This window comes from Toxotes jaculatrix, chromosome 9 (assembly GCF_017976425.1).
Source record: "Toxotes jaculatrix isolate fToxJac2 chromosome 9, fToxJac2.pri, whole genome shotgun sequence".
Taxonomy (NCBI): domain Eukaryota; kingdom Metazoa; phylum Chordata; class Actinopteri; family Toxotidae; genus Toxotes; species Toxotes jaculatrix.
In genome coordinates this window covers 22,900,624-22,918,327 of record NC_054402.1, presented here as the reverse complement: position 1 = coordinate 22,918,327, position 17,704 = coordinate 22,900,624, and the positions used below count along the sequence as shown (strand labels likewise).

General features: G+C 43.0%; 1 protein-coding gene across 1 annotated transcript; it reads right to left on the bottom strand.

Moving 5' to 3' along the window:
• Positions 1–4,138: 4,138 nt before the first annotated feature.
• Positions 4,139–17,366, bottom strand: zgc:165508 (uncharacterized protein LOC100101652 homolog). The gene is made up of 5 exons (XM_041046934.1): positions 17,247–17,366; positions 11,554–11,647; positions 10,594–10,776; positions 6,518–6,649; positions 4,139–4,791 (listed from the first exon to the last, which is right to left on the bottom strand). The coding sequence occupies exons 2-5, from the start codon at positions 11,621–11,623 to the stop codon at positions 4,139–4,141; spliced, it is 1,038 nt and encodes a 345-aa protein (XP_040902868.1). The 5' UTR covers positions 11,624–11,647; positions 17,247–17,366.
• Between the last annotated feature and the right edge of the window lie 338 nt (positions 17,367–17,704).

Below are 17,704 nucleotides of genomic sequence, written 5' to 3'. Positions count from 1 at the left end.
TACCCTGTTAGTTCATAGTGTCTTTGTCTTTGTTGGGTGAGCTGTATGGCTTTGCTCTCTCAACTTTCACACACCCGCTGTACTGTAAGTCTCTTTCCATTTTGTGTGTGTGCGTGCGTGCGTGCGTGGGTGTGTGCGTGTGTGTGTCCCGGTGTCACTCTGTGCACCCAAACCCTCCCCGAGGATTGTGGGGCGTTTTAATTAAGACGGTGGAGGCTAATGTGGGTTAAACACAGACCATCTCTCTCTGTGAAGATTATGCTCTCTGTGTTCAGTTCCTACAGCAGTTTTCACTCTCTCAGCCTTGGTTGTGTTTGCAGGTTTTGTCCTAATATTCTCCACTGGGGGCCAGTGGTGTGGTGAGAGTGGTCCCCTGGCCCTGCAGCTTTGTTCTAAAATGGAAAGTAGGCTATAGGGTGACAGGGGCATCACTGCCAACTGAATATTTATGTGCTCTCCTGCCTTGACACTGTCCAACAGATGTTTTGATGTCTTTTTATAGCACTGGGTTCTTCGGCCACTATCACACACAGTGACACACACACACAGAATCTGGAGCACTTCTCTCTGATAAGTATCCAATGTCAGCTCTTGCCTGAAGCAACAATCTAAAACACACTGCTCAGAGACACACACACACACACTCACACAAAGAAAATGTTTCACTCTAAAGACATCTGTCTGACTCAAGGACAGCAAGGTGTTCCTCTGTTGTTGGGCTACAAAATATTATTAATCACTTCCAAACAGGGAAGCGAATAACACTTCCCTCTCATCACCCACGGCTTTCCACAAACCGCCAGGAGTTTTCTGGGACAGCTAACCTCAAAAGATGTCACTTAGAAAAAGCTTGTGGCAGTGAGGAGGGGGGTTGCGAGAAAGGGGAGGGAGGGTGCAGATGGACCGAAGGGGAAAAAGACATGAGAGTGGAGACAGACAGGAGAGAGATACGCATCTCCTGTTTGTCAGACGGTTTTATAATCACGGGCTAATTGCCTGTCAGCAAAGGTAGCACTCAGATGTCCTCTTAGTTACGCAATGAGCCCCCGGCGGGGATAGGTGGAGGGAAGGAAAGAGAGCAAAGAGGAAAGGACGGAGACAAAGAGGGGTGGGAGGAGAAGGGAGTTGGGTGAGGAGGCAGGAAATGACAGGACAGAGACAGAAGGATGGAGAGAGGAGACATTCATCAGGCTGTCTGTTTGTGTGTGTCAGCGGGAAATCTTCGGTTTCTATTCTTACGAGGACAAAATGTTCTCACAAGGATAGATAGATGAGGACCTCCACCAAAGAGCCACTACTACAGAGGGATTAGTATTCGATTTAGGATGAGGTTAATGTGAAGGTTAGACTGAATGAAGGAACAGATTGTGGTCCTCAGAAATATAATAAGAAAGACACATCCATGTGAATGTGTGAGAGAGAACGACAACTGGGTGAATGAAAAATGCATCACACCAAGGTGCCCGTCTTCTCCCTCCCTCCCTCCCTCCCTCCCTCTCTCTCTCTCTCTCTCTCTCTCTCACACACACACTTCCAGGGGAAACGATGGGGACACTCAGACAGACAGAGCAAATGCACAGTGGTGGACAGAGCGAGCTGATAAATAGAGGGGGAGGAACGAACAATGCTGCGCTCGCGTCACTGCGCCCGGGATAAAAGCACAACCTCGCCTCTCCAGCATCGCCCGGCTTTTAATGTCAACCAAAAGGACAATGACGCAAATCGGTCCACTGTAACCTCCAGCGGCAGAGGGAGAATACACACAGGAGAAGCAACAGGATATTTAGTGGCTCTGTCCAACTGATGTTAGTAGCGTTTTTTTTTTTTTTTTTTACTCTGCTCTTGCTCATTTAAAAAAAGGGAGAAGGGGAAGTAAGCTATGGCCTGAGTGACAGAATGAAGGATGTGATGATGATGATGATGACTGGAGGTCAAAGGTGACGAATGAAAGGCACAGCTTCAAAGGTTCCCCCTGAGTTGTCACTGTCTTTTCAGTTCTCCTGACTGGGACTCCCCTTTTTCATGTAGTTCAGCCGATTTAACAATGTCATCCCTTTTTCTTTTTCTTTTGTCTCACAGTTCTTTATCACTGTATGTACTGCATGAAGTTGTTTATCTCCAGTACCAGTAAAAGTTCATCCTCCAACGAGAGCTCAGCTACAGCAGACACTGTTTTAAAGGGAATCGCTGCATTGGAGGGGTTTTGGAATGGATATACTGTACAGTGCAAGCTTGAGGAGCTTGCTGACATCTTACAATACAGCCACACACACACACACACACACACAATCACAAACACTTGCACAAAACGTTAAACAGACTCGCACATTGAGGCTTTTCTAAACAGTCAAAACAACATAAAAGAAGGATGCGGGGACTGAATCTGTGCTTTAATTATTTGTAGAAAATAACTACGCACACCAGGCTCTCTCTCTCTTACACAAACGCACAAACAGAAGATCAAGTGGTGCTATGTGTGCAGGCAGGATGCATTGATGCTCTGGACCTATGGGATTTCCTGAGTTGTATGAATGACAGTCCCTCTGGGAGAACCTCAACAGGGGCTCCTCACATCACCATGGAGATGGAAGTTTCTGCATGTGTCACATAAACATGCCCTTTTGCAAACATCATAGAAAAGAAGGGAAAGTAGAGAATAAAAGGCAAAGCTTTTCAGGAGTCAGTATGAGAGGAAAGAAAGAAGAGCATTTTGAAATTTTTACAAAAGAAAAACAAGAGCTCTTCATGAGGATCATGACAAATGGCAATAACAAACCGTATCACAGTATCCTCTTTTGAAATAAAAAATAAAATAAAAACTTTTTGTTCACATTTGTTTTGTTTTGTTTTTTTTTCCCAGTAGACTATATCACACAGTGATAACAAAGAAAAGGAGAAATCTACAGCCACGTTTAGCTTCGTGCAAAAAACCACATACACTGGCACGCCGCATAGGCAAAGAGATCAAAGCAAGACAACGCATACAAAAATATAGAAAATCTCCAATGCAACATCATCTCGTCACAGAAAAATGTTTTCTGTCTCTTCAGCCTGCGCCTCTTCCTGCCAAACACCTAGCGTGGAAGGGTCACTTCAGGGACATTCTGTTTGTGTTTGTTGTCGTCGCTGCTGCTGCTGCTGCTGCTGCTGCTGCTGCTGCTGCTGTTTTTTTTTTTGTTTTTTTTTAAGACAACCAAAGTTCTTGTGTTTTCCATCCAGGAATACACAGAACTCCATAAGTATCCAGTAGCTATAGTTGATCATTATGGCAGATGTCCATCATAATGATGTTTGGAATAATGTGAACAACAATGTTTGAGTGATAGAAAACTAGTACAATAAAAGCATATCATTTCTATCATCCTTTGTGACAAATCTTTTTTTTTTAAACTTTGTAATTTTAAAATACATACTATGTCCTGTCACTTTGAAGACATTCCAGCATTTGCTCATAATTGATAGTGACAGGGTTAAATAGTTTGGCATACTCAACAAGCCATGCCCAAAAGGATGCTATTTTGTCTCTTGCAAAGGAGGGGGAGGGAGGGGGAGGTAAGGGCAGGTCCCAGGATGCAGTGTCAACCTGCCCTCCCGTGGGAGATGCCGGGGAGATGGGCGGAGGGGTTATACTGAACAGCTGAGATTACAAACCGTGCTCAAGACCAGGTCAGCCCATCGGTTTCAGCACTTGCAAAACACATGCAAAGATAAGTCAGAGTTTCGGACTCAGTCATTCTGTCTGCCTGTCGGTGGCGTCCGTTTCTGGAGTCACTTTCACAGGTAGGGACGGAGCCGAAAACTGCGAGCGTCATACCCCATGAGTAAGTCGTTGGACCGCTGTCACAAGTCCAATAATCCTGTTCTCACACTGATAAAAAAGATTGTTTGGACGCCTTCAAAGAAAATAGAATTGATACATCGAAGGGGGGGCAAAGCAGTTACAACGTGGACAGGAGGATTCGAAATGCTGCAAGTAAGGCAAAGACGGATGATCTACATTTTAGTCAGAGGGAAAAAAAAACACATGCGCAGAGGTTCAAACTTTTCAGATGCTGTGGAGGAGAGGGGAAGTTGATGCAAAAACGAAAACCCTCCAGAGAGCTCGGAGGAATTAAACACTGAGGCGAGAAGAGAGGAGTCATTGGTTGTTTGGCTCTCCTGCTCTCTCCTCTTCTTCCTCCTCTTCCTCCTCCTCATCCAGCGACACCACTCCAGAGGAGGCCACGTCAGAGACCCTCCGGCGCAGGTCGTAGTTGGGCGGGTACTCCACCCCATTTCCCTCCGCCTCCACCTGGCACATGGTGCTCTCATAGTCCTTGCAGGGGGTGTCGTCGTCCTCGCCTGGTGACAGGTACGTCTCAGAGTAAGACATGGAGTAGCAAGGAGAGTCCTGACCCCCGCAGGGCCTGATGCCCCTCCCTCCACCCCCCAGGCTGTGGAAGACGCAGTCCCCCGCACCGTGCCCGCTTTGCCCCGCCCTCTGAAGTCGAGCCAACAGCTCCTCCCCTCCCTGCAACGCCGACAGGATCTTTGCAGCGAGCTCGGCGGCGTTGCTGTGGGAGTGGGTGCCACGGTGGCCGCCCAGATCACGCAGGAGCGGGTGGTGCTCGTCCAGGCTGCAGAGGCTGGAGCACAAGGTATCCGGGGAGCCCGCCGTGGGGGAGGGCTCTCCACTGCCACCTCCCTCTCCACCTCCGCCTCCACCCTCGCAACAGGGTCCTCGCAGGCCGAGATGCTGGCAAAGCTGGCTGTGGATCAGGTCCTTCAAGTAAGGAGGATATGATGGCACATCTAGAGGGAACGACACAGACTGTGAACATGAAGTCTTGAAGAACAACGATAAGAGAAGAAATATAAGATGAATCTATAAAGTTTCATGTAGGGACACTGAGAGTGAGCCAGTACTGAAAGGCTTTACTCTTCCTACTCATTACTCACATTTTCACTCATTTAAAGCTACCCTGTGGACAGCTTTACTACTAGTGCTGTTACACAGCGATGTTTTGATGAGCAGGTCTCAGTTTTGTTTGTATCTCGCTCTGCACTGACACATGTACCTGCCAACAGTTCATTGGCAGTTCATTTCATGCTCTTCCACTGATTGCTAGTTGGCAGCAGAGATGCAAAAAATGGTACCAGCACAGGGCAGGAAAAAAAAACAGCCTACTATTTACAAAATGTAAATGTAAACAACACAACATCTAATTTTTGAGGAAGGAATGTCATTCAACATATTGTGGAAAAACAAAATTGGAGGCTAATTAGTATTCATTGCATGAGTGTATTTGATTGCCCTGGTTTAGTTTTTTTTTTTTTTTTTAACTGCACCTTTATTTCCATTAGTGTTTCTGTTTTATTTTTTGTTCTCATATTTCTTTCATCCACTGCTGGCCTGCATTTAATTCATTTTCCCTTGAATTAATATAAACATATTTTTTTTACTTTTACCCTTTGGTTATGTGTGGGCACCTGACACGGTGCAGGACTCAGGGTATCTTTAAGAAGAATACATTAGCTCTGTTGTTACAAAGCCACACTCATTGTTTACCAACTAAAGCTGGGTTTTTATGGCTAAAAGAAATGAGTGAAAATTTTAAATTCTACTAATTGATACTATTTAAGGAAGAAAATAAAATCATGTTGAATTTTAGGTTATCACAAAACAACTGTACTACAATTTAGTAGAAAAATGCAAAAAACATCAGTATGTTAGTAATAAATTAAAAATATATATTTATATATATATATGTAATAGAGCTAAGAAACCAGCTGCAAAATCAAAGTGTGATCGAGAACTGAATTATTGCCTATGATTGGAAAAAAAATCAGCTTGTCTGCTGTCAAGTTCTTCCTTATGTGTCCACGACCAGAAAAGTACAGCAACACTGCAGATTAATGTGATAGTAAAGTGAAGAAGTAGGTTTTACAGTAGCACCGACTCAGGTCAAGTTTCATATATAGTTGATTACTTTCACATACAGTTTGATATATGGAAAACTCCATTCACTGAGAGGCCCATACAGAGGGCGAGAAGCCAGAGATGGATATATGAAGATACAGCAACATCACTGTGCTGAATTATGAGCTGCAGAACAGGTTATTGGTGGTTCAGTGTAATCAAAATGAAAGCTCTGGGAGACACACACCTGCACGTACACACACACACACACACACGGTCAAATACACTGTGTATTTATAACCCCCTCACACACCATTCTCACGCAGACACTGTCTCTGCAGCAAAGGAAATGATATTAAACTTGCAGGAGGGATATCAAATTGCGCTGAGGAACAAAAAAAATGTCAGGAGAGGATGAAAACTAGGGCACTGGGACAAAGAAAGATACAGAGAGAGAAAGATGGATGAGGAAGAGGGTGTGTGATGGGGTATTCAGAAGGAAGGGGACAATATGAAGGAAATAAATGTGATTTAGCTTCACCACGGCTATTGTGTTGTAGAGGCACACTCTGTGTGTGTGTGTCGGTGGGGGTGGGGGGGGTTAGGAGGTGCATGTACCTGTGCTCTGCGTGGCGGGCTCGTTGGCAGGCAGAAAATCTTCGTCATATGAGTCATCGTTGGACTCGTCGCCGTCCACAGAGGACCAGGCTCTCAGCTTAGCCTCCGCGATGGCAAACTGCTCTGCCACACCTTGGAACACACACATATATATGTATACATATATATACACATGAGCTGCACATGTACACAAGTAAGTACATGGTTGGCATGGTAACAAGAACGCAGCGAAACCATTGTGTCTCCATGTGTGGTAGCTCTTTTTGACTGGCAGGTCTGTGTGAGGAATAACATGCACAGTGAAGTATTAGACTGGTCAGAGACAGCATTCCCATTACAGTCAGTGTTCTTCAGCAGTCATTTGGCTGGTGCACTTAAGATGGCTGTCACTGAGCATGTGATAGTCATGTTATGCAGGTTTCATTCCTGTTGATTCAGAGAAGACACTAAGTTGGAAGAAGCACAGTGAAGCGCAGTATGTATATATATATATATATATATATATATATATATATATATATATATATATATATATATATATTTTTTTTTTTTTTTTTTTTTTTTTTTTTTCATTTCACTTTGAAAACTCTACAGTCTACTCTACTGTCTGTCTGTCTGTGTATGTAAAACCACTTCAGCTGCATTCATATTGCAGAATAATCCTATAAATAATAGCATATTCATGTAAATGACTAAAATCTGGATTTTAGAAAAAGTGAGCAGATGATTTATCAGTAGTTATATTTCCGTAGTGGTTATTTGGCCAGAACTTCCACTACCATAGTTAACCAATCACCATATTTCACTAGTGACCAAATGCACATTCACATGCATGTAAAACACACGCATAGCAGCCAAACAGAGGACATCACTGTCTGTGTGTTTGGCTGAGGTGACTCAGCATGTGCCAGGATCAGTAAGCCACAAGGTCCAAGTGACCAATCACCTCCAATTCTCATCAGCCGCTGACCAATCGGAGCCCCCGTTCTGTTTTTCTCTTTATCTCCCAGCTTGCTCTCTTCCTCTCAATCCATCTGTTTTGTATTCTTCCCTATTCATCCACTCTCTCCTTCGTGTCGTGCCTTTCTTCAAGTCGTCTCTCTCAATAAAGCGCTCTATCGACTCACCTCGCTCTCCTCGTTCCCACCATTCCCTTTCCTTTCAGCCAGCAATCTTTTAGCCTCGTCCCTCACTTCTCATTTTGATTTCTATCTTTCTGACTTCTCTTCCCTCAGTCTGCCCCTTTCTCTGACTCTGTCTCTGGTTATTGCTCAGTATTCATGTGGCGTCTCCCATAGAGAGAGAGATCGATGCTCTCATTCATCTGCCAGTGTAGCTGGGCCCTGAACTCTCCTCACAAACACTGGCACATCTTCCGGGAAATTCGATTGTGCGTGCTGCTCTTAAGTTCTCCTTTCGAAAGCCCTTTTTAAAATTCATTTAACTCAGGAAGAAAGAGAGTTTTCACCTGCATACATACTTTTTTATGCCACTGACCCACATACCACACAAAAATAGGGATAAAGAGATGGTGTACGCCTACAGATATACACACACTCAAATCCACGTTCTTGTTCTTCTGTATGTGTGACCCTAAAATCATCCCCAGCAACATGCAGGAGGTGACCTAGTTTAAAACAGATCATAAGAATATGTTTCAGCAATATCATCTGATGGCAAAATACAAACTTAAAAAAAAGGGTTTTTTTCAGATATTTATTACATGATTCAAAGATTTCACACCTGTCAGATCTTATATCCTATCTCATAAATAAATTCAGTTGGTCAGAGGGAAACTGTGAGAGCACCATCTTGTCTTTAATGCATAATGCTTACTCTGAACATGCGGCAGACACAACTCTGACATATCCTCACTTTTTATGTTGAAATGATAAATTTGTCATAACACACATAGCAGCAGTGCAGTGTGAATGTGATGGTTGTGACTGGTCAGGCCATGTACACCTCTGTTACACAGCCACTTAACAGCACAGCAGAATCTGGAATGCTGCCACACACACACACACACTAACACAGTGACATAAGCCTCTCTGTGTGTCCGTCAAAACTGGCAAGCAGCTTCATGCAGTATGGAGGGACACTGCAGCGTTAACTGCAAAGAATATGTGTGAGTATGTGAGTGTGTGTGTTGGCAGAAGTCAGTCTGTCAATAGGACAACCCCACCTGCAATTTCAATTCTCAGGATGCTCCCTATACTCTCTCTCTCTCACACACGCACACACACACACACACACTGGCTTGTTCTACTGTAACTAGATTTTATTCACACCAGAGAATCACTTCACACATTCGTACACGCTCACTTAATGTACTAACGCGCTCGCTGACATTCACGCAGTGTGTCCAGTCACCCACGGTAACACTATCACTGGGCTACAAGGAGACAGTTGACAAAAATAAAAGGAGTCAGCACAACCGGCTGTTCCCTGATGGGCTGGGTGCATGCCGATGATGTAAGTTACAAGGAGAATTATAATGTAATGAGCCCCCAACTTACATTATACACATTACACATCAGCATCACAATTCAAGGATTAGTTTTTGTGCCATTTACAAGTAAGCAGTGTCTCAGACCAAGTTTAAACTGTTATAAAAATTATCTAACAACCTCTATCTAGCGCTAAAAAAAAAACTATTCACTATTGGGATCCTTTATTTAAAAGATCTGGAGAAATGTTTTGAGTACTTTGAACTTCGTCATTTTAATAAATTGGCTTGTTTGAATCATCATTACGGTCGCACATAGCCAAAGAATACTGAAATGGATCTCAGAGAAGAGAGGAGAGGTCCTGTAAATAGTAAGATAAAAGAGAGGACAGAGAAAAAGAAAGGAGAACAGAGGAGGCACAGAGGAAAATCGCTCAGTCATGGTGGCACTAGCCAAGAGCAAAACCTTACTGTGCAAATTAACCTTGAGAGTCTGCATTGCAGGGAGCGAGAGAACGGAGGGAGAGCAGGCAAGGAGGGACAGGGTGAAAAAGACTGAATAAAAGAGGAGATAAAGAGACAGGCAGAGAGGAATATTAAAGGGGGGGGGGGGCAGTGTGAATAAGAGTAAGGAGGAAATGAATAGAGGGGGCAAGAGCAAATGAAAAAAGTAAAAGGTGAAGTGAGTGAGTAAAAGATAGAGACAGATGAGCTGTGGGTGAGCAGTGCTCTGAGTGTGTAAAGCAAAAAAAGTTGAGGGCAACAAAATGTGGCTGCAGGGGGAAAGAGTCAGACGCCCCATTTCCACCTGGTATGAACGGGATCTGTATCTGGATATCTTATCTGGATAATGCCATTGGATTATCTTTGCTTTTACACCTGGTATTGATACACATTTCTCAGTTCTGCCTGCACTGGGATCAAATCTGAATATTCAAATTAGGTGGGTGGGTCTGGCTGACTGTGAATAAACTAGTCAGCCAGGTCCAGTAAAGCTGCTGTATGGGAGCTTTATAAACAGCTGTTTTGGAGCTTGACCCATACTAGTGAATGAAAGGATGTCTCAGCCTCTGCTGCTTTGATTTTGACTGCTCTATTCCTTTAATCTGTGTCCTGTGAGTCCCCCCAACTTTATGGAAGGGCAATACAAACTTACTGAGGTTACACTGTGCAGTCTGCATTTCAACGGGACCACCAGATGTGTCTGACTGATCCAATAGCATTCCACAGGCAAAGCACTATGTGTTTTCTGATATCTGTTCAAACCTATTTCCAAAGCACAGTCTACAACTGAATATTGTGAAGTAAAAAACTTAGTTTGTTTGTTACTTAAATTCTAAAAGTTAATGACCAAATAAATCATCATCTGCTGCTTTCTAAATATGTTTACCGTTTTATTATGATGGTTTTTCATTTTATTAGCATCCCTTCTCTGATCATTAATTCACATATTTTCTGGAGACCTCTTGCCCATGGTGCATGAGTCATCTCTTCAGAGTATTTGTTGTCATCTGGCCTGTGCACACTCAAAAACTCTCTTTCATCCTGAAGCTGGAGTGTCGCCAACCAGGGAGTTTTAATATTTATATAATAAACAAATCTCACAAACAGACAACAGAAGTCTTACCAGCAGCAAAACGTGCCTCCTGTTCTCCCTCTGTGAGGTCAGAATAAGAGTTGAAGTCTGATTCGAGGGCTGCTGGAGTGTCCATAGGCTTACACCAGCCTTTCCACTCGATCAGGTGGGCTACTCTGCCCTGTGCCATTGCTGTCGGCTTTGTCACATGGTCCTTCACTACCTGGGAAATACCTGCAAGGCAAACATCAGGGGTTATGCTACAGGATAACCTTGTAAATGATCACACGTTTTCAGTCTGAGCATATATTCATGCATCTACTGTCATGACTAGCCCCTAAGGGGGCTGTTCTTTGAACCCTTTTGTTTGGATCTCTTTTGTGGACATTTGGACCTTTTCAGGTGTTTAGTTTGTTAAGTTTTGTTCACTGTTCCTGTTTTATTTTGAAATCATGGCCCTTGTGTATCTTGTCTTGTTCTACTTCCTGTCTTTGTCTTGTTTCCCTCCTTTTGTGATTGTCTGCCCCGCCCTAATTGGTTTCACCTGTTGCCCATTGCCTGGTGTATTTAAGTCTCGTTATTTCCCTGTGTCCTTGTCGGTTCGTCTGTGTTCCATGCCCGAGTCTGTTTCCTTGCTTGAGTGTGTGTGTCTTCCCGTGATCGTTCCCGTACCTGTGTCTTGCTTTTTTTCCCCACCTCATGGGCTTACCTTGGTTTCCTCTGTTTGCGAGTAAGAACGTTTTGTATTTTCGTTTGGTTTGGTCTCTGAGTACTTTTCTCCTGCGTGGATGATTTTTGGTTGTTTGACTTTTGTTCCCTGGCCCTGGACACTGCCAGTGATTTTTGGTTTATTAAAAGACTTTAAGTTACTCCTAGCCTGTCTTGGGGGTTATTGCTTTTGGGTCCTGGCCTGATCCCTAGTCTTAGCATAACATCTACAGCAAGTACAAATGTACATTTGTATGTGAAGTGGATGCAGGAACTTGTTCGTGTGTTTAATGTTGCACTCACCATGCAGGGAGGATCGCGCTAATGCAGCAATCTCTTGAATGGTGAGAGCTCTTCTTGATTTTGGTAACATTTCAATGGTGTCATCAACATTCACCTGCAAAGACGAGAAAAAAAAAACGAGCGTGAGTCTTGGGAAAACTGGTACGGTAGCTCGGCTCAGCATGAATGTGAGAAAGCCTCTGAAAACATCCTGCTATGACTCACTGGAAAACCCAGTGTTGTCTTTTGAGTTAGAAGGAACTCCTGTGTTCAAAGTACTTCAAATACTTCAGTGTACTTCAAGGCCTCGGAAATTGAAGGTTTTTCTCGTTATGTGCCAATCAGCATTTTAATAAACTACAAGCTGTATGACAAAACACACACATACATGCATGTACACAAATGTAGGACTATGTTTATGATTAAACCATGTACACCATGCATGTTGTGTAGCGTGTTATAGCATATTAAGAGGTTAGAAGTCATTATGACCCAATATCTGTTCAACTAACATCTGATTTGCATAATATCAGATTTGTTGCCACTAACAACAAGCCAGTGGTAATGGTGGCTAGTTATAGCCACATGTGAGCCTCAGTGGCTTGTTATATTGGCCTTTTGGCTAATGAGCAAACAGTTTGTTCCGATGACTGAAATGACTCTTCTCAAACTACCACTGAGAGTATTTTGCTGTAACTATGGATGAAGACCAGAGTGCATGAAAAGAAAAAGAAGTTAATCTTCAGTTTATGTATTTGCACATTATCTGCACACAGCCAAAACCCAAGAGGATCTCAGGAGGGGTGTTCGATGTGGCTGTCAGGATATTTTTGATACAAGTGCAAATATTGAATTAATTATATAGGAAAACCTATTAAAAGAAAAGTGATAAAGCTCTGTGCCCAGACAGCTAGATAGGTAATTTCCTTGCAGTGAGTTAACAGAACCAGACAGTGGGCTAAAGATGGACCCCCCGTTCCCGGTCTGTCCTCCATCAAATCTGTCTGCACTGTAAAGTCAAACCACAGAGGGAGTATCAGGTGTTGACAAGTTCCTTTGTCTGCTAACTCTTTTTATATCCCTACCTGTACTCACGTGGGAAACAGGCACGTCAACAGCAAAGGCCACATGCCGAGCTGACGCTGGCGTGTTGTCACTCAATATGGGTCAACACACCTGGCTGACTGAGCAATTTGATGACGGTTTAAGGTAGACAAGTATATCTCAACAGGTACTGATTGTGTCCAGTCGTGTGATGACTGATAGCAGCTCTCTGACGCTCTGGTTTCACCCGCTTTCATGTAGAGGCACAGCCCTGAGCTACCTGACTCGCTAGAACACCTGAACAATTAGTAAACATAATAACTATCTGGACTGTTGAGTCATTCTCAGCAAGTTAAATCTTCCTATATTTTCCCCTTTCATTAATGAGTCACCACTCAATACAGATTTGATTGCAGTAGATAAGAAAACTGCGATGACGTTAGCTCATCCCAGCAGCGTGACCCTGACCTTGTCCTGTCAGTTCCATTTAAAAGCAAAAAAAAAAACAACAAAATAAAAAACAAACAACAACAAAATTATCTGTCAGAAGGGCCCAGCAAGAGCAAAGGGGAATCCCAAGCTTGCGATGGCATCAGCAGCTGCCGCGAGGCGCGATAATCCTCTTGTGCCGCGGAGCAGCTCACAGATCAGACGGAGGATAATCTGGGGGAGACGTGACATATACCCTCGAGCAGTGTTAGAATGATATATTGTTTTGGTCTTTAATTAAAAATCAGATGTCAGGAAGGTAATGTCGTCCACCCACATCTGAATACGTTTTATTTTGTTGTCAAATTGTTGCCCGGAGAAATCACTCCAGTGTGGTGTGGGAGGATTTTATACAGTACATCTACAGGGCTATCCAACTTTAAAACGCTTCTCTCACCCTGCTTAATGCCTCTAAACCTGATTTCATCACTAGTTTTTCAAGTGGAGTATCCCATGATGATCTAAAAGGCAATTCAATATTTTGACCCAGAACAAGAACAAAATTTGGAGAGAAAATTTATCATTCATAGCCAAAGTTTAATTTAAGCATATTTATCAGTGTGATCTTTTAAAAACTGGTTCCAACCCTGCGCTCAAGCAGCACCGTGTCACACAGCTTCAGCTAACAGCACTGCCGGCTGCCGACTCCCGACTCTGCTCCTTCATTCACCCCCTCCCCTCTCTGGTCCCCCACTGCCCTACTGAACAGCAGAGCGAGCACAGAGGAAGACATGAGCAGTACTCAGAACAGACCGAGCGCTTCGATTAGTCCACCGTGCCGCATCTTTTCCATCACACGCCTCAACAACGTGCACGCAGCATATACATCCTAACATTAATATCCTAAACTAGCACACTTATCAGGAAAGACTTGTGTCCATTGTCAAGATATTTGGCCCTCGTAAGAAAATTTGTACAAACACATATATAGTATCAAGAATCCATAAATCTTCACAGTCTGGTAAACACAGACAGTGGAGAGGCTTCAGCTTTAAAACCATTGGTTAACTGCTGTCTCTGTGAGCGAGTGTGGTGGACTAGCATGGCCTAGAGACAGCGCAGAGAAAGACACAACAGATTCAGGAGTCGGGAGCAGGCTGGGTGCAGGCTGAGAGTGGGTGACGTGACTGGTGTCTCCCTATCTGTGTCACCTGCAGGCCAGCACAAATACACACACACACCAAATCACTCTTCAAGGATTTTAGGGGTTTCGGGTGTGTGTGTGTGTGTGTTTCAGGATTGAGGCTCTTTTCAAAATTTAGATTTGATTTAGATTTGTAAGTAAAATAGATAAATAGATTAAATAAATTGTAAAATCTAATTTAAGAACCCAACATGTCCTTTTAGGCTTAGTTATATTACTTGACAAACAAATGTTAGTGCCTTTTTGTTACTGTACTGCCTCAATACAGCGCCACAGGTTTCCTTAGTGCCGAAGACGTATTTGTATTTATTGCTCTATTTTCTGAGCTAATTAAGGCTACATCACAGCAGAGATCTAACTAGAGCCATTGTACCGGCTGATTGAGTCAAATACCCTTATTCTTATTTAACAAAGGTCAACTGCAAAATACAATGGCATAGTCACATTTTACCTGTTGCTTGGATTGCTCTTTCAGTTCCCCATCAAACACACACACACACACACACACACACACACACACACACACACACACACACACACACACACACACACACACACACACACACACACACACACAGGCATAGATGGAATTCGTTATGCAAAATTGTATGAGAGGGCTGCCCATGAGTGGCTTCAGTGGAACAGACTGGTGTGATATCTGCCTCCCCTGGTGGAAAATAACCTGAACATCCTTTGACATGCCACGTTTCTGCCTGACCGTGCGTACCTCTTCCTCCCTTTTCTCTCTCTCTCTCTCTCTCTCTCTCTCTCTCTTTCTCAACTTTTCCACAATGGGAACATTTCTATGGCAACCGGTCGCCATGGAACAATTCCTCCCGGCATGTCTGCGTGCTTGAATCACTGATGATGTCACACGCTCAGTACACCAACCGACGGTCACAACAGTCAAATTAATGAGTCTTGCACATGCTCCCTGCTTTTACTTACTGTAGACGCTGCTGCTCAAAGATATGCCACGCCTAACACGGGCGTCAGAGACGAGGCATTCGCATCATCATAGCCAAATTTAGTCTCATGTGTTGCGATATAATGAAAGGTATGAGGAAAAATATGTAAGGTATCTACTTCAATATTTTTAATTTATTTCAGTTTTATGACCATGATAAGATAACTTCACATTTACCAAATGGTTACTTTATCAGTTACCAGCTGGCTCCAACAAAAGACGTAAATCTGAATTATTTCCAAACACAAACCCTGACCATCTGCAGCTAATGTGTATCCTTCTGAGTGAAGTGTAAAGCATTAGAGAGCCCTTCCTCTATAAAAGAGATATGATAAGATCAGCAGTCCAGCCAACCTGTCTCTCACCATAGCCAGTATTCAATAACAGGCCCACCCATGAAGACTGAGAGGCTGCATTTCATAATGGATCACTTAGGAGCTGCTAATCGTCACCTGGCTGGCTCACTGCGACACATCACATTCACACCCAGAGGGTGAACACTGATGGATAAAAGAGGCAAGGTGGATTTATCATCCTCATTATCATCATCAACATCATCATCTCTGAGACAAATAAACATCCTTCTAACTTAATGCCAACAGCTTTAAATTAAAAAGCACAGACAGTAATGTGCCTTAAGGTCCAGACTTTCTACAAACAAACACAGTAGGTTATTTTCTGTTGCCTGCTAAGCATTATTTTCTAAACTCACAAACCTGGGGGCTTCTTAGGTTATAGTGGTTCATTGTAGAGCCACCACACTAACCAAAGAGCCCACTGAAGTCCTCTCCTTTGCATGTATCCTGCCTAAATCATTGCTACAACCATCTATCAGGGTGGTTCTTGTCAGTCTTGGGGACAGGCTATCCTGTTAGTCCAGCTGTCTGTGAAATAGAAAATCTACAATTAACTGGTCAGATGGAACCAGAGGAAAGCAAAAGGAAATTTTGAATTCAAACAAACATTTGGGTGGTTACTGCAAATGTAGCATCTCACAGCTGAGTTGATCCAGCCAAACATGCATGGACTAAAAGTACAGTCAGTCCCACGTGCCACACCTCTAGAGAAGAACTTTTGCGTTTTATATATACACAAAATATAACACTTTTTTGTCCAAAGGTTCTGTGTCACTTAAATCCCATTTAAAATCCTAAATTAAAAATTAATTGCTAATTACGCTGAATGACTTGCAAATAATTAGAAACCAACTGCTTAACACTAATGAAAACTAAAATGGAGAAAGAACTCAGAGTTGAAACACATTAAAGACTTGGATGGCTTGATTAAAAAGGTAATTATTAAACCAGGAAGGGTTGAGAAAATAATTTTCTGCTTCATGTAGCGAATTACATCTCAGACTGTCATCTTTGATTAGGTAGATCTGGTAGGTGCCCAACTAGGTTATAATACACTAAAGCTGCTTGTAGGCTGCCTCTAATCATGCAAAGTGATACACATAACATCCCATAATTCATGTAACAATAAAAACGAATATCCTCACAGTTAGCCTACTGTAGCTGTAGCTTTTTCTTACACAAATGGTAAACCAATAACCCAGTGACCACCTATTATTGCTGAAACTGAAGCACAAATTATTTAGCATAATAATAATAATAATAATACTAGTAATAATTACAATAATTCTTAAAACAAAAGATTGTTGGGTTCCACAGCAGGTGATTGTTAAGTTAGCCTAATTACCAAATGGATTATATAAGATTTGTAGACCTACCTGGGGAGCTTTAAACCGGTTCTATAGGCCTATCTACAACTGAATTGATACAGTAGGCTGTTCCCTTATGTGTAAAGGGTGACAAGGGTTACTAAACGAAATGTTGGCCTTTTGGCCTATTTCCCTTGACAGTAGGTGAAATAGCCTACCACCTTTCAAACAATCATTTTCTGATTGCATGAAGTGATGCCAAACTCTTTTGCCCAGCATGGAGACTAATTAATGAAAAGGCAACATTAGCTGGGCTTTGTTACAAAACCAGACCAATGTGAATTTAAAAAAAAAAAAAGAGAGAGAGAGAGAGAAAGGAAGGAAGAGAGAGAGAGAGTTAAGGGCACCTCGCTGAAGTCCAGTGTGCCCAAAGGTGCTGTCAGAATCAGTCTGCGCGCCAAGCAGGTCCGCGTGTTCCCCAAAAGCGCGAGGTCAGACAGGGAGCTTGCCGAGCTCCAGTCCACGCGCAATGAACCGTCAACCGCCACTGTCAGGAGGAAGAGAGCCACGTGAAGATAATAGCAAATGAACAGTCGTAAAACTCATAGTAGCTCCGTACCACGTGCTCGCTCCAGAAACAAATGAATATAGATAAATGTAATATTATATTATGACAACAACGCTTCCACTTTGATGTGACACTAAAACATTATTGTTCATAATACATGTACAGTATTTCTATTACTGCAACAATGGCCAACTATGAGTTTTAAGGTTTTCTCTAATCCTTAGTGCGTGTTGCCTTGTGGTCATAGTTGCAATCACCATGCCAACCCATGCCTCCGCGAGGACCTCAGGGACGATG